Here is a 22,495-nt window from a genome sequence, read left to right on the forward strand (position 1 = left end):
GGGACAGCTAAGTGGCACAGTAGATAAAGTGGATACTGGCCCTGGATTCAGGAGGACCTGAGTTCAAATCCGGCCTCAGACACTTGATTACTAGCTGTGTGGCCCTGGGCAAGTCACTTAACCCTCATTGCCCTTCAAAAAAAAAAAAAAAAGGTGGGTTAAGAGTTTTCATCTCTTCCCTGCTGTTTCTTCATTGGGAGGGCAGGACTAATCATCAGGTGATAGGACTAGTCTGCTGCTGGGGAAAGTAGGCTGGCATTCAGATGTGGTTGATTATGCCCTTCTCTGACACTTGAGGAATGCTAGTTGCTTTTTTTTTTTTTTTTTTTTAGTGAGGCAATTGGGGTTAAGTGACTTGCCTAGGGTCACACAGCTAGTAAGTGTTAAGTGTCTGAGGCTGGATTTGAACTCAGGTACTCCTGACTCCAGGGCCGGTGCTCTATCCACTGCGCCATCTAGCTGCCCCTAGTTGCTTTTTAATACCCAGCTGCCTCTGACAATCTTGGCTAGAAAAACAAAAGCTATCTCAATTAGGTTCCCCCTGGTTTGGTCTCCCCCTCATATGTCAAGTCATCCCTAATTCTGATAAAGGAAAAGCAAGGACAAAAGACTTGTCCCCTGGGAAGGACCTAGCCCAAGCTAGTTCTCTGTTTATGGACTAAAGAAAGGCAAGGGTACCACTTGGGAGGGGCCCAATGCAAGCTGGTTAACTAGCAGGTGCCTTGGGGGCTAGGAGAGATCACATTACTAGATGATGGCCTTCAGAAACTGCCTGGTAAGCTTAGACTGAAAAAAAATAGGTTCTGACCAAATAGGGAAAAGGATGAATTTCAGATTTGTATGATACTGAATTATATTGATTTTCTTCTGACCCCAGGACAAAGGAAGTTGCTTCTAGGGGGCAGCTAGATGGTGCAGTGGATAAAGCACCGGCCCTGGATTCAGAAGGACCTGAGTTCAAATCCGATCTCAGACACTTGACACTTACTACCTATGTGACCCTGGGCAAATCACTTAATTCTTATTGTCCCGCCAAAACAAACAAACAAACAAACAAAACCAAAAGAAGTTGCTTTTGGAATGTCCCACATGTAAGGGAAAGGAGCTTGGTAAGGCCAGGTTAGAGAGAAGCTTATTTTTGTTGTGGTGAAGCCTTTGGATTCCTGCCTGCATGTGGCTTGTGCTGGTCTTTACATCCTTTGTAGTTTCCATGCAAGCCCCGATTCATGTACACATAAAAGTTCTTTAGCTCGTGTTGCATGACAGTTTGGGAAACTTACATCACAGTGATCTCAGGCTGGGGATACAACAAGAATGGACTGCCCCAAGTTGGTTCCAGGTGTACTAGAGGAGGGGGCAGTCTGTCCTCTGGAGACTCCATCTGATGCTTCAATGCTACACCAATGACCTTCAGATCCTCCAACTCTAGTTGGGAGCAGGGGGGCCACAGCAACTGTGACCTCCCTCTGCCTTGGGACATGACTATAAGTGTCCTGGTGGTTTGTGGTATATATGAGGAAGGACACAGAAGAATAGTGTAGTGGTTAAGGTGGGGACCAGGTAAGGGAGTGGATATATAGAGATTAATGACATAATAATAGCTAATAATTACATAGCACTTTAATGTTCTTAAAGGTCTTTATAACCTTGAGAGTTAGGTGCTATCATTATCCCCATTTTTACAAATAAGGAAACTGAGGCACAGAGAATTTTTTTTAGTAACTTATCCAGAGTAACATCAACTCTAAGTATCTAAGAGTCAATTCCTCTTCACTCCAAGCCCAGTCCTCTCCATCTACTGTATTCTCTAACTGATTAAAGTAGAAAGGCAGAAAAGGGTGATCTCTAGTAGCTAGCCATTTTAATCAATTCTTGTTAGCTAAGGTGCTCCCATGTTCATACATGCTGAGGGAGTAAAATTCTGTCAATATCCTCTAAATTTCAATGCCCTTGGACAAACCCCTGATCATAATGCCTTTATTAGGCAAATATTTTGTTTAAAGCATTTTATTGCCCCCCAAAATGCTATTAATTTTTATGTAGATATTGGTGATTTCTTTCTGTCTATAACCTCTTTGGGATATAGTAGTGATGGAGGAGGCTAAAAGGGTTAACAGATAACCTATCAGTACCTAAAAGGATTAACAGAGAAACTTTTCTTACAGTAACCAAGAGGGTTCAGTTGCTATCAACCCTTACTATCAACAGAGACAGTAACTAGGGACCATTGACCATTAATAGCCATTAATATTTCTAGATGACAGGACACCTGGAAACCAGATCTTAAGTAAAGAGATACCATAAACACAGAGACCCTCTGAAATTGACAAGTTTAAGCATGACTTTAGGAGCATGTGCAGAAAAGGTCAAATTTGTCCTTAAATTCACTTTATGACATGTAGACCCCAAAAATACACCTGCAAGGAAAAAGGCACCCCCCTCAGGGTTTGGCTTAAGCCCACAGGAACTCCAAATGAGGATAAACCCTCCCTTGTAACTCCCCAAGGTGGAGATTATGGTAATGAGGAGATAATTAATTTCTTTTTTGCTATAAATATAACCATCTTTCTTCCCCCTATTCGAGACATCTTTCTCCTTTGGGTGGTCTCCCTGTGGTCACTCACAGTATTGCAATAAAATTTAGGAAACTGAGTCGCTGAGTCTTATAATTCTTTGGGACACCTCATGATCAATTCGATTAATTAAACCCACTCCCATCATCCTTACTGTTTTTTTCTCCTATTATTTCTGTTGATAGTCCTGGTCTTTTGTTTCTCCAAATGGATGTTATTATTTTGTATAATTCTATAAAAATTCCTTTGATAATTTGATTGTTAAAGTACTATGACTTCAATGACAGTTGCTTTGTTTTTCAAGCTCTCCCCACATGTAATGTTACTGCTTTCTGTGTTCACTCTAATATTTCCTGTTACATCTCTGTGTTTTGAGTCTTCTCTCTTCCATTCTCAGCTTCAGGGTGTCAACTCCTTCATTAAAACTTTTCCAACTTCAGTTCTAAACTATTGATTCACTTTCCAATTTTTAAAAAAAAGCTCCAATATTGCTTCCTTTAATTTTCTCATTAAGCTTTTTGGTGACTCTGGGGGTCCTTGGGGTTGTTCCTTTCTCTTTTTTTTTTTTTTTAATTTTTTTTAGTGAGGCAATTGGGGTTAAGTGACTTGCCCAGGGTCACACAGCTAGTAAGTGTTAAGTGTCTGAGGCCGGATTTGAACTCAGGTACTCCTGACTCCAGGGCTAGTGCTCTATCCACTGCGCCACCTAGCCGCCCCCCTTTCTCTTTTTAGGGATTCTAGTTGTAATAATTATAGTCTTCGCTTCTAAAGATTTTTCCTTACATTCTTTTACTCCATTGTATTTATTGATTTTTAAGTGACCTTTTTGAGCTTACTCATTTCTCCTGTTGACTTTTCAATGGGGCTTTCTTTGTGAACACCTCCATCTTTCTCCTTTCTTTTGGTTGTTTTTACTTTTACTTTATTTGCTACATTTCTTACTTCTCTGGGGTAATGAAGGGAGAGCTGATCTAAGCCACAAGCTCTTACTCAGCCTTCTTAACACTGGTTCTGAATTGTCTTTTTTTTTTTTAAATCAGAATGCCACTATAATTGTTCTATCTATATACAGACAGTTTTAATTAAGGGCAACACTGTGTAACTCAAAATTCTACCAGCATTTTATACTTGAAAATGCTGACTCATATCTTGTAGGTGGTTGAATTTATGTATGAAGACACAATAATCCAGTTCTCTAAGATATGCAAATAGTCCTTGCTTTGCTTTGATAAGGTACAACTACAATGTGCGATATCATAGAATAATTGCCTACTTATTCTCTAAAAGCAAGAGTATTGTAAACTGCAAAGCTTATTTACTAACAATATTTAAAATTGGAAATTTAATTCAGATCTCATTGTTTAAAGCAACTATTTTCCCTATGAATTTGCAGGACAAACTACACTGAGATTTTGGTTCACTACTAGGTTTTATAATAGCTGTATTATAATTGCTTTTAGAATTGCAATGACCTGAATAGAAAGTGGAGCATTGCAGATAGCATAGATTTACATTTGTAGGCAGAAATGGGAAAAAATTGTGTTTATACCTTCTATCTAAAGATATCAACTCCTACCTTTATACAAGTTTTCTCATAGCTCTTCTTTAAATGGCTGCTTTCTCTTTGTGTTGGTACTGTGGAACTTCCCCATAAATGAAACTGCTTTGAATGAAACTAAGTATACCTAGTAGGTGCTCAATAAATGTATATTGACTGAAAGCAGCTTCCTTGCCAGGCACTATAAGAAAAACAAGTGGAAAACACAGTTCCTGCTTTTACATTACTTGTCATCTAGTTGAAGAATAAGAACTCTATATAAGGAGTCATAAAGTGGTAAGTCAAATTTAAAGCATAAAGGTAATGAGGTGCATGTATAGCATACAGATATGACAAAAGCAACTCACAACTCCTTGTACTACAAAACCTAGAAGTCTTTTCCCTCTTCAGAGTCCTAAATACAATTCCCCTGCAGTTCAGCATCTCTGCTGGAGTGTTGTCCATCCTTGCTCACAGGGTGTTCTCCATAGCCAACACTGTTCCATAGTACTAGGGGTCCCATTCTTCAAAGTTGCTTTCCTTCTCAGGAGCAGCTAGGTGGCGCAGTGGATAAAGCACTGGCCCTGGATTCAGGAGTACCTGAGTTCAAATACGGCCTCAGACACTTGACACTTACTAGCTGTGTGACCCTGGGCAAGTCACAACCCTCACTGCCCTGCAAAAAAAAAAAAAAAAGATGCTTTCCTTCTCTGGGTGACTATGTCTCTGTCTGTCTCTGGAACATCTACCTCTATTCACTGTTAGATTCAGTATGTCTTACTGGTTTGGTAGCTTATCTTCAAAGATGTATGGCTTATTCCCCTTTTCAAGGGTCTCCTCTACAGGGGAACCCTTATTTTTGTTCTCTCCCACACTCAAACTCAAGCTGCTAGATAGCTAGTTTTTTTATACAACATGACTGATTGAGTCAATTCCTTTATTTCCTATGCAGTGTCAGTTACCTTCATCCAGTGGCCAAAGCCCTATACTCGTCTCAAGCTTATGAAGGAACTTCTTCTTCTTCTTCTTCTTTTTTTTTTTTTTGCAGGGCAATGAAGGTTAAGTGACTTGCCCAGGGTCACACAGCTAGTAAGTGTCAAGGGTCTGAGGTTGGATTTGAACTCATGTCCTCCTGAATCCAGGGCTGGTGCTTTATCCACTGCGCCTCCTAGCTGCCTCCTATGAAGGAACTTCTTTACACATCATTGTGGAGTCATAGAAAAACTTAACACATCTTCTACACTTCTTCACACCTTTTAATTGTATTTTGGGCTTTCTGTGACTATATCAGCAAAGGGGGTGGTAAGGGAATCACCCTTCCTTACATAGATTACAATAATAGCTAAATAGTTCAACTCATGGGAACCTAACCTACCTGCTTATTTTCCTCTTCTCATACCCTTGGAGAGGGCAGAGGAAGTGAGGGCAATAAAGCATATAAAAATTTGAACATGACAATAGTAATAGAGGGCACCTGGGGCCCGGAGTCAGGAAGACCTGAGTTCAAATATGGCCTCAGACAATTACTTACTACCTGTGTGACTCTGAGCAATTCACATAACTCTGTTTGCCTCAATTTACTCATCTGTAAAAGGAGCTAGAGAAGGAAATGGCAAACCACTCCAGTGTCTCTGCTAAGAAAACCCCAAATGGGGTCATGTAGAGTCAGATACTACTAAACCAACTGAACACCAACAATAGTAGTAGAAGATAACATTTCCCAGAATTCTGTGAGCCAAAAGCTTGTAGTTAATGGGTACTAAACAAGAGACTGCTGGAAGAGGCAGAAGGAAAGTAGGAGTGAAAAAAAGCATTGATGTACTTGGACCCAATCACTAAAGATAATGGAAACACCTAAGATGGTAAGGAAGTTTTCCCATCTCCAAAAGATTAATAGCTGCCAGATGAGAAGAGTTGGTTATGTGAGCCACTGATGTCAATACTTCATCCATTGAAATTTCTAGCCACCCTCCTAAATCCACCCTACCCTCAGTCCAGCTGCAGAATAATTAACAGACACCCTCTTTTGTGTTTGTTTGTTTTGGTTTTTGCTTTTGGGCAGGGCAATGAGGGAGGGTTAAGTAACTTACCCAGGGTCAAACAGCTAGTAAGTGTCAAGTGTCTGAGGCTGGATTTGAACTCAAGTCCTCCTGAATCGAGGACCAGTGCTTTATCCACTGTGCCACCTAGCTGCCCCATGTGTTTGCATGTTTTTGAAGGACATGGAGATCTGACTTACTTTGGGGAAAGTAAGGAAATTCTAACTGGGAATTCAAGCTGTGATTACTTTCTTTTGCTTTACTGTTCAGTTCTGTTATTAGTAAATGTTATGATTTTTCAATGACATTGGGAACCTAGGCTTGCCAGCAGATGAGTCAACTAAATATCTTGGTAGCAAGCTAGCTAAATGAGTTCCCTGTTGCTTTAAAATCTTGGTGGACCAAAGTGGATATTCATTATTGAAAATTTCCATCATAGGCTTGGATCTGACACCCAGTTTACACCATGCTTCACAGTTTACAAAACCCTTTTCTCACAATAACCCTGAGAGATAAATTTGATCAATTTAATTCTAGTGATGAGAATAGTATCTTCTCCAATTTACACATAAAATCATAGTAGAGGAGGATGAAGAAAATTTCTTCATGTCACATGACTAGGAAGTGGTGAAACTAGGACCAGAATTCAGGTCTTTTGAATTACTGCCCCAGATCCAGTGATCCTTATGTACTTCCAATAAATATATCACAAAGAGGCTGAAGACCCAGAGAAAAGTTAGGATATTGTTGCAATGGAAAAGATGTAATATAATGGGGCCCAGACTAGATAGGTAACAATGGGAATGAAAAAGGAGAGACAAATGGGGGAAAATATTGCAAACAGAGAACTGAAGGGACTTTGTGACTAATTGAATGCAAAGGTCAAGGTGTAGACAAGTCAAAAATGGCTCCATGGTTTCTAATCTTGTAGACTAGGAAAATAATGGTCCCACTGACAGAAATGGTAAAACCACAGAAAGTCAGAAACCATCTAATTTGATTTGTTCTTGAAAAAAATTAGAATCTTATCTTTAACATCCCCAACAAATGGTCATCCAATCTTTTTTTTTTTTTTTTTGGTGAGGCAATTAGAGTTAAAGTGACTTGCCCAGGGTCACACAGCTAGTAAGTGTTAGTGTCTGAGGCCAGATTTGAACTCAGGTCCTCCTGAATCCAGGGCCAGTGCTTTATACACGGCACCACCTAGCTGCCCCCTCACCTAATCTTTACTTGAAGAATTTATATTATAGGAAATACATCACCTTCGGAGGCACCACATTTTACTTGATCTACTTTTGAACAGTTATAAAGCTTGTCCTTATATCCAACCTAACTATGCTTCTGCAGCTTCTACTCAATGCTGTTAGTCCTGTCCTTTGAGACCAAGCACAAATCTATTCACTCTTTTGCCTAACAAGCACTTAAGTGCTTCAAATACTTGCAGTTATCTGTGCTATCAAAGTTTTCTCCTCTCCAGATTAAACATTCCAATAGCTTCAAGTAATTTTCATTTACCATGGCCTGTGTTCTCACATCCTGGACACCCTTCCCTCAAATGCAGTGTCTTGTCAATGTCCTTACTAAAACATGACACCAAAAACATCACATAATACTCCAGACAGGATCTGACAAAGGCAGAATAAAATTAGTTTCTTACTCAATCCAAAAGGGCAGACAGTTTGGGGGTAAAGAAATGATGGGTTTGGTTTTAGACAGGTCGAGTTCAAAGTGATGGCAATACATCCAAGGAAAAATATCCATCAGGCACTGGAGATGTGGATCTATAGAGGTCAGGTCTGGAGATGGAGATTTGTAAGCTACCCAGATGGAGGTAATAAATAAAATTGTGAGAACAAATGAGTTTTCTTAGAGAGAAAAGCAGAGTGCCAAGGACCGACTTTGGCCTATATCCACATTTAGAGCATGGGACGAGGAAGAGGAGCAAGCCAAAATGGCAAAAAAGCAGCAAGGGAGGGAGGAAAATAACCATAATGATACCTTATGATACTTTAGTAACCCAATGAGATGCAGTTAGTGATAGAACTGCCTTTTTTTAACCAAATTTTTATTATGGTGAATATATTTCACTCAAAAAGGGCTTTTTGATCAACTAGAGAGAAAAGTTTTTGTTTACCTTCCTCTACTAAATCAATTTTAAAAAAAAAATTTTTTAGTGGGGCAATGAGGGTTAAGTGACTTGCCTTGGGTCACATAGCTAGTAAGTGTCAAGTGTCTGAGGTCATATTTGAATTCAGGTCCTCCTCAATCCAGGGCCAGTGCTTTATCCACTGTGCCACCTATCTGCTTCCAGGAATTCCTCTTTAAAGAATTACACCTTCTCGAACACAAATCCAATTAGAATAAAATAATCTTTTATTTAGGTGCTAGGGAAAGGAAACCAAGAGAGACGTCCTTGGACTTCTCATGGGGAAATAGAATGGCACAGAGATGTGGTTCTCTGAGATATCTATCTCCTTGAGCTGGAGAAAGGCAAATACCATGGTGACTGTGAAAAGTTCCCTTTGGAGGTGGGGGAAGCTGGAATGAGGGGAGGTGGTCTAGACTTCTAAGGTTATCTGTCCCCTAGGCTCCACTCAGGCAGTAGGTAGGTAGTAGGCCTACACTAGTCATGGACGACCATGGATCAGCGCCTTGAAGAGCCACAGGCCACAGTGTGACTGTGCAGTCTGATAAAGGGAGCCGCAGCTCCTGAGTGACTTATAACCAGTAACTACCCCATCCCGTGTCGTATCTACCCCATGAGGAGTAGCTGGAGTGTCCTCTCCAGGGCGCTGGCCTGGGAGGATCAATATGGAAAACAAGCTGTTGCCCATGCAGCAGGTTTCCCCTCTCCTCGACATTGATGGATCCAAAGGAGAGGCAGAGCCAATACAGTTTGGCACCAGTACCGCAGCAGGAGTTGCCAGAGGGATGTGATGTCCAACATCCAACTGCCTAAGGGACTCCCACTCCTGATTTTTCCTCGGGGTTAACTCCCAAAGCCTTTTCCATATATGGGTATAGCCGCAAGGCAGCAGAGGTTTAAAATCAGGGTTCCTTCCCCTAGGCGGGTTGCCTGCCAAGGCTAACGAGCCCCACCTGCCCGAAGCGACTGGTTTTAAGGCGCCAGTGACTCACCTTCGCCCCTTCTCCTGTTAGTGGAAACAGTCCCGCCAGGAGAAGGCCAGGAGTTGGGCTTCCTTTGTCAGAGGCTATTTGAGACGCACACTATTGAAGCATTTTATAGAGGCTGGGAGCTTATCCCCACTCCCACCCCAGCATGACAAACCTTTGGAACCACTCAGGCAGTAGCCTCACCTAATAGACTTATCTCCCTGAGGGATGGTGGGGAGACTGGAATGAAGGGTAGTGGTCCTGGAGTTAACTATGTCCAGATCAGGTGAGGCTTATCTCTTTAGGTATGTCTGTCCTTTGGTTTAGCTTCTCAAGGTGAAGGTTTCCCGATTTCTCCCAGAAAATTTCTGAGGTACCCCAGGCCCATAACAAGGTCCATATTTACACAGAACACCAGAAAACAAAAATCAAAACCAGGAGAGCTTTAAGTATCCTAAAGGTGGCAGACTTCTCCCAGCAAGAGACAATAAAGTGTACATCAAAATTCTAATTCTAGCAATAGGTCTACCAGATAAAGATGCTGAATTAGACTTTTTAAAAAAATCTGAATCTTAAGGATTTTCAGTATTATTTTTTTCCATTTTTAATTAATATTATGTTGGCAGCTAGTTTCATATGAGAGACATTTAATTACACAATATTTAAGTGTGTGTGCCTTAGAGTAATTGGTTGAGCCAGAATATACTTTAATATAATTCTATTAAGGGGGGAATATTATTCTTACCCACTCCCAATTCAGTAGATGTAGTCACAAAATTTAGTCACAGATTACAGGTTTTAATGTGGCAATAAGGCATTAAAATAATTGTAATGAGGTACAAACAAGTACCTAGAGTGAATCAGAGGACAATATGATTGGCTAAGCAAACAAATTACCCAGGCTCTGGATTTTTAAATAACTAAACCCAGGAGAGTGTAGGTCTAGAAGTACTTTGTGGATGAAACCTCAGCAATGGGAGGAGAGGATTTCTCTCTCTTTCTTATGCTAATCTGCCATACTGTCTTGCAAAAGAGCAGTAGACATAGTACCCAGCAGCTCAAGAATTTGTCAGTTCAAGAGAGATCAAACCACAATTCAGCAAGTAGACATACTCTAGAGATACATGGAAAAAGAGATTCGGTCACTTCAGAAAAGAAGCAGTTTCAAGGAGCAGATTCCTAATCACCAAAGAAAAAAGTTAGTTATGAATAGACCCTGGAAACCCAACTGAGAGGAAGCATTGTACCCAAGGGGAGCTGCATCTGGAACCTACAAAGAAAGGAAGGATTTCCAGGCCCTGGAGCATCAGGAATTATGAGTCACCTTTTCTATATGCATGTATATGTGCCTCATTACCATTATGCTCAAAAGAGTTGGAGAACTCTTTGCATGCATTTTGTGAATGCTTGTGGGAGAGTGTACCTTAGGTTTATGGGAGGAATATTTTTAACTACTATTCTTGTTTGTTTGGTTGGTTTTTTGCGGGGCAATGGGGGTTAAGTGACTTGCCCAGGGTCACACAGCTAGTAAGTGTTAAGTGTCTGAGGCCAGATTTGAACTCAGGTCCTCCTGAATCCAGGGCTGGTACTTTAACCACTGAGCCACCTAGCTGCCCTGAGGATTTCATTTTAAAACTTTGATGAAGCCCTGTAATGGAATTTATTAATTTGATCATTGACAACACTAGGCTAAGGTTTAGTAAAAAATCCAGCAATTCAAACAGTTAAAGAACAGAATCCAGCTTTCCAGTCCAGAGTCCAGAGCCTAGTTTTCCAGACCAGAATCCAGCTTCCTCTTGATGACATCTTACCTCTTCAAGAAGACAAGAGAACTCAGAGACTTTATATGAACTGTTTTTGTTTTGTTGGTTTTTGTTATCTCCTTCTGTTATTATATACCATCTGTAACATGTACTCTCTGCAGAGGCCCTCCCTCTGCAAGACCAATGTCAAAGTGTTGCATTCATGAGGGACTGCCCCTCTGGACAAAACTTTTCTCTCTCCCTTTTCTATATTGATATTAACATATTGTTAGAATAGGATATTATTTTTAGCTGTTTCATTGAGCAAACATTTGTTTTTCAAATGAAACAAAGAGGGGGAATGTGATAAAAATTATTTGTGGTAAAGATATATATATATCAGAAGTTTTAGCTGATTCATTTGAGAGATTGCGCATGCCACTGAAGTGGCTTTTGAAGTACCTCCCTTTTGGGGAGGAGAAAGCAAGGAACTTCCAGGACGCTGACTTAAAAGTGAGGGGAGGAACAGAAGTTCTCTCTCTCTGGTGGTGAACTTAGCAGGACTGAGCGGGATTGAAAGGAGTGCACATGGTTTGGTGTTTGGTCTTTTCAGGGATTCGCCGTCTGGTGGGCAGTTTGGGATTTGGTGAGTTTTATAAAGGAATAGACTAAGCTTAGATCTAAGATTATTCATTTGTATTTCTCCTTCCTTATTTCCCTAATTGGTTTCAGCTCTCGTTGTCTAATTAATTCCCAAGCAATAAATAAAAAACTGATTCCTCACAGATTAAAGCTCAGTGGCTCCTTTTTCTTATTGGTCTGTGATATAAATATATATATATATATATATATATATATATATATATATATATATATATTGTAAAGGCTAAAATTCTAGCTATATTGTCTAAAATATCTAATGAGTGGTCACCAATAAATTATAAGCTTTAGTAAGAGTTAGACTTTTAAGCATTTATTAAGGAGAATAAGAATTTGGTAAAGGGAGAGAGAAAGGCCTGATTCATCTATCTATTAAAGGGAGAGAGCATTTCTAGCTCTGCTCTCCTCCAGAGTCCACATGAAAGAGAGAAAGTCAGAGCGCCAGGCTCCCCCTTCTTCCTCCCACAAGGAAATGTCACTTCTTGACGCCAAAGAAAAGATGCATGGTTTTGCCCTCAGAGACCTTCACCTCATGGCAGAACTTTTCTACAGTAAGTCTCCAGCAGGCGGCATCATTCCAATTATTACAATATAAGGGAAAGTTAAAGGGGGAGATTAATGCTCCATATATCCAGTTTGGCTCTCACAGCCCCAAGATAAGTCATAGTTTTGACTGTACTCTTCTCCTAGCTAGTCACAGCCCAAGAGTCATTCTTTTGTTGTTGTTGTTGTTTTGTTTTGTGGGGCAATGGGGGTTGAGTGACTTGCCCAGGGTCACACAGCTAGTAAGTGTCAAGTATCTGAGGCCGGATTTGAACTCAGGTCCTCCTAAATCCAGGGCCAGCGCTTTATCCATTGCACCACCTAGCTGTCCCCACCAGGAGTCATTCTTGACTCCTCCATAGCCAATCAACTGCCAAGTCTTATCAGTTCTACGTGAAGAGCATCTCTTACATCCTTCCCCTTCTCTCTACAAACATGAGCACACTAGTTCATTACACTCATTACGGCTAAGAAATGTAAATGTAAATTTTCATTAGTGGGCAAGAAGCAGACATTGGGAGAGTCATTTCACTTTTGTGGGCCTCAGTTTTCTTATGTATAAAATGAGGGGGGGTGGGCTAAATCACCTCTAAGGTTCCTTATACCAAGGGATTTTGAGTAGAGCCATGGCATGACTAGAGCTGTGTATAAGAAAGATTAGACTGGTTATAGTATGAAAAGATTAGAAATTGAGGCAAGGAGATACTGAAGATAGAAAAGAATATTAGGAAGTTTTTTTAAATAGCCTGAGGCAAGTAAGTTAAGTCTACCCTGTACTAGGATAGACTAATAGACATGGAATATGGAGGAGGGGATGGATGTGAGAGTTATTCTAGAGGCAGAATCAGCAGGACTTGTTGCAGAAGGGAAGGAAGACACGTTTATATAGTACCTATTATGTGCCAGGCATTGTGCTAAATGCTTTTTTTTTTTTTTTTTTAGTGAGGCAATTTGGGGTTAAGTGACTTGCCCAGGGTCACACAGCTAATAAGTGTTAAGTGTCTGAGGCCGGATTTGAACTCAGGTACTCCTGACTCCAGGCCCGGTGCTCTATTCACTGCGCCACCTAGCTGCCCCATGCTAAATGCTTTTTACAAATTTTATTTCATTTGATCTTCACAGCATTTCATTTGTTCTTCACCTACCTCTGAGGTAGGTGCTCTAATCATTTTTATTTTACTCTTGATTTGTTAGCTGATTGGAGAGCTGAGGGATAGGGACAAATTAAAGGTAATATAAATATTTCAAACATGAGATTGCATGAATGGTGATGCTACTGGAAAAAAACACATTAAGTCAGAAAGAGTGGTAGGTTTTTGGGGAAAGATAAATCTTGGATATAAGTTTGAGGTGTATAGGATCTATCCTGTAGGCAGTTGGAAATATAGTCTGGAGCACAGAATGATATTTAAGATAGGTCAAGGGTGAAGTTATAGGGGTTATTTTTGTGTCGGAGGCAGGCTTTGAACTCAGGTCCTCCTGAATCCAGGGCTGGTGCTTTATCTACTGTGCCACCTAGCTGCCCCCGAAGTTATAGTTTTGAAAGTGATTTTCATACACATGTGGTAAAGACTGTGGTAATGCAAAGAACTTGCTAAACGAAAGGACTGAGGAGAGAGAAACTTCTAAACTAGTTGTGAGAATTGGAATGACACCCCCTGCTGGGAGGGATATTGCAGGGAAGCTCAGCCATGAGGAGAAAGCATGTGACTTTAGCATCTGGAAGTTACTGCCTGTTAGTTGTGTCAATCAGTGCTACCAACCAATTAGCTTGGAGCTGTGTGTGTGGACAGCCCTGTTTCCTGTTTTACAAGAGGATTCTGGGAGAAGCCCCTGAGGAGAGGCCCTTTCGGTTGGTGACTTCAGCTTGGAGGCAGAGAGGTAGCAGAAATAGGCAGAATAGGGATACTTTATCCATGTGTTTCTCCTTACTAACCCCTAATATACTTTAATAAATACTTAATGCCCAAAGATTGGTACTATACATTTTCTAATTTAATGCGATTTTAGACATCATAGCTAGAATTTTAAGCCTTTACATAGTGAAAGGAACAGAGGAAGGGAGCTTATAATTAGGGTTGGATGTTGGCACTTCTTCCCAGGGCAATGATTTGGGGAGGGGGGAGATGTTTCTTTCCCTGACCCCCTAATGTTCTGAAGTCCATATACCATGGGCCCTGGCACTGATAACAACTGGTCTCAATGCCTATGCAATTCTCTTCTAGGGGGCTGCCTTTCTCCAACAATAATATAAGTAACAAGGTCAATGCAATTCAGTACTTCAGTTTATAAACTGATAAGACCTGGGGTTTTTGGTTAACTCATCAATGCTATTAATGAGTTAAGTTGATGTTGTCACATTGTTTTAACATAGTTTAAGGGAAAGGTGACTTCAAGTTATGTTGAAAATAAAACTGAAGAAAACAGTATCTAATTTTAAATGACTTTTTGCTCTTTTTAAAAATGTTATTGAAGACATCCATTCACTGGATTAGAGAGGCAAAACCAAGAAAGTTACTTTGGAATAATGAACCCCCTCAAGTAGGTAGCTAATAGATAATTAGATATGGACATGATTGCCGATGTAGATATAGATGAAGATGTAGAGAACAATCATTACAGTCGAAGTGGGGTATAAAACAAATCAAAAAAGTATTTGTGGGAGGGCACTTTGGAAACATTAAGTTGCAGAGGAAGCACGACTGAATTTTAGAAACACAGTTGGGGGTAAGGGTGGGAATGAAGAAACATCAGGAAGCTGAGGGCGGCACTTCAGGACACTATCCCTGATTGGTGGGACTGTCCATATTTATCTCTATGGCGTCATTAGTTACTTGCTGGTAAAGTGCCCCGTCTCCATGACGTCACACACCCCTGGCCAATCAGAAGCCTTGGTTTGCGGGACTAGACCAGGGCTGTGGGCATTTTTTGTGAATGAAACTCCACCGAATTCCCCTCCAGGGGTCCCCAGGAGCTGCTGGCCCCGGGGCACTCAACCGTCTCACCAGCAGGGGCTGTGGCAGGCAGCCTTAATAGCTGCTGTGTTACCATCATCAGGCAGCCTTTACCATCATCACCACCTTCAAGCTGCAGGGAACGTGGGGGCGGGTTAAAGAGGGAAGGAGGAGGAGAAGAAGGAGGGGCTGCTGCTGCTGTTGCTGCTGCTGCTGCTGCCGCCGCCGCCGCCGCCGCCGCCGCCGCCGCCGCCGCCGCCGTGGGGGCTGCGGGCAAAAGGAGGCGGTGGCGAAGTAGGGGCTTCCTAGTCTGGTAGCTGAGGCTGTTCGTAGTGTGAAGAGGAGCGTTAACTTGGGCTCCTCCTCTTCTTCCTCCTCCACCACTTCCTTCTGCCTCTCACTGCTCCTCCTTCTCCCCCCCCCCCAGCTGCGGAGGCTCCCGTCCCCCCAAGCTCCATCACCACCGCCAGAACCCCCCACCATCACCGACGCCACCACCGACGCCACTACCAGCGAGCACCATCGCTTCCCATTCCCCACCCCCTCGCTCCCGCCCCCTGCTTTTTCTCCTCCTCTGGAGTGCATTGGTGCGGGGCTGGCGACGGCGACGGCCTCACGGGCGGGAGCTAAGGGCAATGGTCGTGGGTCCCTGGACGCACCGCGCTCGGCTCCATGAAGCGGAAGAACGAGAGGCGATCATCGAGCTGGCTCAAGGTATCCGCCACCAAGAGCTCGCTGGACTTACTGGGAGCCAAGAAGAGCAGGAACTCGACCTCCCAGGACCTGGGCGAGCTGGAGCAGGAGGACATTTACTTGGACATCACCGGTAAGAAGCGCAGCTGCAGGGGTGAACGTGTACCCCGTCCCGCCCTTCCCAGGTGCCACGCAGATTAAGGATTATTTGTTTTGGGGGATGCTGGTGGAGGAGATGAAGGGGCGTGGCGGATGCACCCCTTCACTACTCCCAGTAATCTCTGCGGAGTCGGGGGTGGGGGGGGATCACACAGACCCCCTCCCTTGAATCCTTGCTCACTAGCCCCCTGTTGCTCTACGACTGGTTCAGGTGCTCTGTGACATTTACAGGAGCCAGGAGCAGGCAGAGAAGGAATCCAAACCCTTTGACTCCCCCCTCACCTACTGACAACGCGCCCCCACCCCCTTTGGGTACCCCTGAATCCCCCTGATATTTCACGGTCCTGAGATACAGCCCCCCCGGCCTTCCCCCCCCCCCTCCCCCAGCCCCCTTCTCCAGTTTCTGTTTCTTCCAGCTGCAAGCCAGGAACTATTCCATCTTGCTCTTACCCTACCCTCCTCCGCTGGCCCAATCCCCTCTTTTAGGACAATGAGAAATAAGCAACTTGGCACCAGTGGTTGTATTGGTTGAACAGAATCGAAATGGATTTCAAACTTGGAGCTTTAGTCTGTGGGGAACCTAACACTTTTTCCCATCATCTCCGGGTTTTTTCGGAGTTCTTCCATGGAATCAGGCTGCCAGCCAGGGTTTGGAGAGCCTGGCGCACATGTTAGTTTTGAACATCTTAAGGGACTGAATTGTTTCCTTGAATCCTTTTAGGAGAAAGAGCTTTTTGCATCAGGTTCGGGAGATACCCCGTTTGCTTTTTTGCTGGGCTGTCCGGTTTTTCAGTAGGAAATCTGCTAGAGGAGGTTGTGCAGTCACCAGTGGGTACAGCATTTCCTGAGTCATAGCACTAAGGCCCAAACACATTTTCTTTGGCTGTTTTGGTGTCTCCCTCCCCTCCCTTTCTTGCCCCCCTCTCCCAAAGAAGCAAACAAAGCCATGGCAGGGCCCAAGAGCTTGAAATTAAAATCTCTTATTTTGATGGCATTTGGACTGATCAAGTTGCTCTCATCACAATTTGTCATTTCCACAAAAGCAGTCCACGATATCTGTACCCATTACTAAACAGTTTAATAAAGCCAAGGTAGCAAATAGAGGTCAAATTTCCAGACTAACAGAAAAGGTTAAATGCATTTTTGTACAGCCTGTATATCATATCTACTTTATTTTTAATTCCATTTTTTTCATCATATATCACCTTAACCTCAGAAAAAACCTGGCATATGGTAGCTTTCCTAATACTAATAAAGAAATGGAAGATTTTAAAAAATGAATTTAGCAGGAAAGTAATAATATACTACATATTAATTAACAAATTCCCTGCAAACAATTATGATTTTAACAACACTCTGGGTAGGTAGGTGGAAAAAGTTCTAAGCTTTTTCTGGACAACAGGGTATGTGACTAAAGTTGACAAGAGGGAGAGGCAGTGAGGTTTCCGAAAGGGACTCCTCTTGTAGGCATGCCTATATTCACAGGGCTTTCAACCCCACTCATTTGTGGGGAGGTACTACCAAGGTCGCAGACTGGGAGAAATTATACAGAGAGACAGGACCACTGCCCTTCTCTTCCTTACTCCCGCCTCTACTAGGACTAGGGAGGAAAAAACTTTCTCTAGGAAGGAGTTCCATTCCTATACAAACAGGGAGGTGAATCCTTAAACCTGAAAAGCAATCTCCCCCTATCCCCTGTTTTTTTCAACCTTTAGAAGTGAAATTTCTGACCCTAACTTGTGTCACTGGAATGCACCCTCTTTCTTAATAGAAATATTGCTATATCACATTGAGAGTTTTATGAGGATGTGGCAAGTATGGAAAGCCTTCAGAAAGATAGCCAGGAAATATTTTCCTTTCTGGTTGCTTAATCAAACATTGAGGGAGAAAGTCTGTTGTGTCATTTAAAATCCAAATGCAGTTTTTCAGATTTAAAAAACCTGGCAAGATGAGATGGAAAGAGATGAAACTAGTCTGAGTGGAGTTAGACTCTTTAAGGAAGGCTTCTCTGGTGGAAAAATAATCAGATTTCTTCAATTTTCTCTCTGTTCTATCTTAGAAGTTAGGAAAAGGAAAGAAAACTAGATGTATTGTACAATCATTTTAACAGAATAAAAATTAAAAATTTAAAGTAATTTGCTTGCAAGTTTTAAATTGCCTTTAGTTAATAAAACCAACTTAATGTAGACCCAGGTGCAGGTTTTACTTTGAAATGGCTTGAATTGATACTCATGCTTTCTACCTGGTTCAAAACTGCAGTTTACTACAATCTACTTTCTTTATTTTGATTTGTTTCTCATTTCTTTCCAAAAGATTTCAAAGCTCCTTTCTGCAAATTTTTGAAACTTCTAAGAAACCTCTTCTACCATGCCACCTTTAGAGAAATGTGTCAAGAAAAATTTTTGTTGTTAATTTACTCACACACTGGGGCTTGGTGGTGCAATGGATAGAGCACCGGCCCTGGAGTCAGGAGTACCTGAGTTCAAATCTGGCCTCAGACACTTAACACTTACTAGCTGTGTGACCCTGGGCAAGTCACTTAACCCCGATTACTTCACTTAAAAAAAACAAACAAAAAAAATCAATTAATATAGTGTGCCCACTACACAGACACATAGTTTATCTTTTTTTTTTTACAATATACTTTGTAGTTTCTTCAGGAATTTTTATTGCTGTTTGTTTCCAATTCAACATCCTTATTGATTTTTCACAGGATTGGAAAGAGGGATAGATAAAAAAGACTAAAACAGGGAAAAGGTTCTGCCTTTAGCGTGGACTCTTTGCTAAATTAGCCTTCATAAAGAGAAGAGAACAATTTTTAAAAATTCTTTATCAAGCCATTAACAAAAATTACTGTGGCCTATGCAACACTTTGATATTTGGCATGGAATTCAAAAGGGAGCAGGGTCTAAAAGATTAGAATCATGCATCCTCACCAGGAGGACCTTATACTTGAGGAGACAAAAGTATATTTACATGAAGCAGTTAGGGAACAACTAAATTGGCAAAATCTAAAACCATGGAATATAACCTAGCATTGACTGTGTATATGCATGTTGAGTTGACATGGATCATGTGACTGAGGTGGTGTTTTAAATCAAGGTAGGTTTTTTCTTTTAGGTAACTTTTGATCTGGGTCTATATGGCCCCTTTTAGTTATAAAATGCTGTCATTCTTCAACTGAAAGGAAAGAAGCCATTTCAAGTAGAAAGAAACAGGTAACATAAGGTAAACTGAAGTGGAGGAGAGTCTGTGTTAGGGAAATTTATTTTGTTTTGTTATGGTCTGGACCTGTGTGAAAGAGTAGTAGTGAGTAATGACAGTGTGACCCAGCTTCCTTCCCTTTTCCTTTTTAATGCCACTAGGAAATCGTTTTTTTTACCATGATTAGGAAAATAACTAATTTACTACATTTTATAACACATTGAAACCATTCAAAGACTCGATTTTTATATTTTGTACTGCAATTACCAAAGAAAATTGGTCATGTATGCTGGTTAAGGAAACATTTAGGAGATGGTCTTTTTAAAAAATTATATACCCTACTTGGTGAGTTTTCTCCTAAATAGCTCATCTAATTTTACATCTTTTGACTTGTACACAGTCTCTTAACTCAAACCTTATCAAGAGTTGATAGAGTATATGTCAAGATTGTAATTCTTTTAAAAGCCCTCATTACATGACTTATTCCTTATGCATCATGTTATGCTGGATACCCTAGAGGAAAAGATGTAATTGATAAATCCCAAGTACTTAAGAAATTCATAGTTCTACAGCCCATGACATTGATAGAAACAAATACCTAAAAAGTTACATATACTCAGATCATTGAATAAACATTAATATGTATGTATGCAGTGGTACAGGCCTTTTTTGTGATATAGAATGAAGATTATAATTAGAATTGCATTTTCAAATAAAGTAGAACCAAGGGACAAGTAACAATTCAGTTCTCCTTTAGTCCTCAAAGGTTTCTTGAAAGAGATTGAACAGAATCTCAGGGTTTCAAGAAACATCAGAGATGATCTAGTCCAACCTTTCCTTGATCAAGATTCTCTTTTAAAATACAACTGACAAGTCATCATCTAGCCCTCAGGTAGTAGGAAAACCACTATGTCCCGAGGCATGCCAATTTTTGATAGGCAGTTTTTGTAAGGAATTTTTCCTTACATTAGTTGTAATTTTTCCTCTTTGGATCTTCTACCCATTTGCCTTGTTAATACCCCCTCTCTTCCTCTTTTCCTCCTGGGGCCGAGCAGAAAAAGACTAACATTAATCTAGGTCTATACAGAATAGCCCTTGAAGACAAAAATCATATCATCCCTAAATGTGCCTTTTTCCCAAGGTAAAAAATCCCTGGGGGAAGCTAGGTGTCGCAGTGGATAAAGTGCCAGCCTTGGATTCAGGAAGACTTGAGTTCAAATTCGGCCTCAGACACTTGACACTTACTAGCTGTGTGACCTTGGGCAAGTCACTTAACCCTCATTGACCCACAAAACACCCCCCCCAACAAACAAACAAAAAATCCCTAATTTCCACAACTGATTCTAATATGATATGCTCTCCAGTCTCTGATCATCTTTCTCCGGACTCATGCCACTTGATTGATGTGCTTCCAAAAATGTGGGTACAACACTCCAATTGTAGCCTGTTGAGAGCAGTGTGTAGATGTCCTGGACATGATCCTTTTCTTTGTGGAACCTTAATGTCATTAGCTTCTTTTCTACTCTTTCCTACTAACTCATGTTGTGCTTTCCTTCCACTCCAACCTGAAGATCTTTTTCGTATGAATTATAGTTCATCCATGCCTTTTCCAGTTTATACTCATATACTTGATTGTTTGGAACCCAAAGGTTCCAAAAGGAGGTTGTATTAGATGGTTTGTTAGATCCTTTCTAACTTCCCATCTTACAATCCCTCATAAATTTTATCTTATGAGATTTAGTACATTGTTCTAGCCTGACAGTATTTTTAAAAAAATTCTGACTCATTTAAAATGTCAGGTATTACTCTCAGCTTTGTGCAAATCTGATACACATATGACCTATTCCTTTATAAAATTTTTTCCTGATATATATTTTTTTTAAAGCACAAGGATGTGGACTTGTCCCTGGGTGCACCACTAGAGAATTCTTTTCAAGTTGAAATTGACTAATCAATGAGACCTCATTGGCTGTGGTCATTCCATCAATCTTCATTTTATTTACACATTTTAAATTCAATATGTCTAAAACACAATTCATTGTCTTTCTCCCCTTAAAAACAACAACAAAACCCACCCTCTTTTCTTTTAAACTTTCCTGGTTCTATGAAAGGTACCACTTGTCCTTACAGCCTCCCAGATTCCTAACCTCTGCTTTATGCTGGACTCCTTCCTCTCTTTCACTCCAGTCAGTTGTCAAATCTTGCTATTTCTACTTTCACAGCATCTCTCACATCTAACCCCTTCTTCACTCATGTGAGTACTACTTTGGTTCAGGCCCTTATCACCTCTTGCCTAGATTATTGAAATAATCTCCTGATTAGTCTTTGTGTCCCAAGCCTGTTACCACTAGAGTACATCATACACAGCACTCCACTGTTCTGAGAGTGTGACTCTACTACTGTTAATAATCTCCAGTGGTTTCTTATTGCCTCTATTCTATTGCCCTCTTTGGCTTGTAAAGCCCTCCACAACCTGGCACCAACCTATCTTTTTAGCCTTCCTGCACTCTAATCCTGCTAAACTGGCCTTCTCTCTGTTCACACATGACACTTCACCTTCTACCTCTAGGCCATTTGTCCCGGCCATCCCATGTACTTGTAAGGCACACCTCCTCTCTTCTGCCTCACAGAATCCCTCTTGTCTTGAACACACATTTCAAGCATCATTTTCTGCTTAAAGAAACCACTAATGTACCTTTCTTCCCAACCAACTTAGATTTACCTTTTTGTGTTTATTAATTTGTATTTCTGTCAAATATAGTTTTATGTGTACTTTTTGTCTTCACCAATAGTATGTAAGCTCCTCATGAGTAGGGATTGTTTCATTATTTGCACTTGTATCCCAAGTGGCTAACAGGGTGCCTGACATATAAGAAGTTAATGAATACTTGTTGATTTATTATCCGACTATTCTATTGATTATCTAGCACACATCTTTTTTTTTTATCTTGTCCACAAGGACTGAATGAGAGACTTTGTTAAATGCTTTGCTGAAATCCAACTATACTAGGTTTACAAGAGTTCTCTGATTCATCAGTCACCCTCCCTGTCAAAAAAAATAAAAGATAAATCTTCACAATTTTTTCTTGCTGACACTCAACTGTCTTATTCACTGCTCTAAAAAGCAGTGATTTTAGATTTAGATTCCTTTTTTTTGCAGGGCAATGAAGATTAAGTGATATTTAAATTCTTCTAAAAGTGGAAAACATCCCTTTGCAAATCTGCAGCTATCCTGTAATTTATCATCTTAGAAAGTGGCCTGAATTACTGGGTCACC

General features: G+C 41.0%; 1 protein-coding gene across 4 annotated transcripts in view; it reads left to right on the top strand.

The window, feature by feature from the left end:
• Nucleotides 1-22,495, top strand: part of CDC14B (cell division cycle 14B) — a 153,696-nt gene that overhangs the window by 29,967 nt on the left and 101,234 nt on the right. For 2 of the 4 annotated variants that reach the window (XM_044001390.1, XM_044001478.1), the window contains exon 1: nt 15,689-15,988. The exons of 1 other annotated variant lie outside the window; for it this stretch is intronic. In XM_044001390.1, the coding sequence (XP_043857325.1) occupies nt 15,798-15,988 (191 nt within the window). In that variant the 5' untranslated portion in view covers nt 15,689-15,797. Of the gene's footprint in view, nt 1-15,688; nt 15,989-22,495 lie in introns of those variants that run through there. One more of the 4 variants, XM_044001308.1, reaches the window with a different exon arrangement.

This window comes from Dromiciops gliroides, chromosome 1 (assembly GCF_019393635.1).
Source record: "Dromiciops gliroides isolate mDroGli1 chromosome 1, mDroGli1.pri, whole genome shotgun sequence".
In the NCBI taxonomy this organism is placed as follows: domain Eukaryota; kingdom Metazoa; phylum Chordata; class Mammalia; order Microbiotheria; family Microbiotheriidae; genus Dromiciops; species Dromiciops gliroides.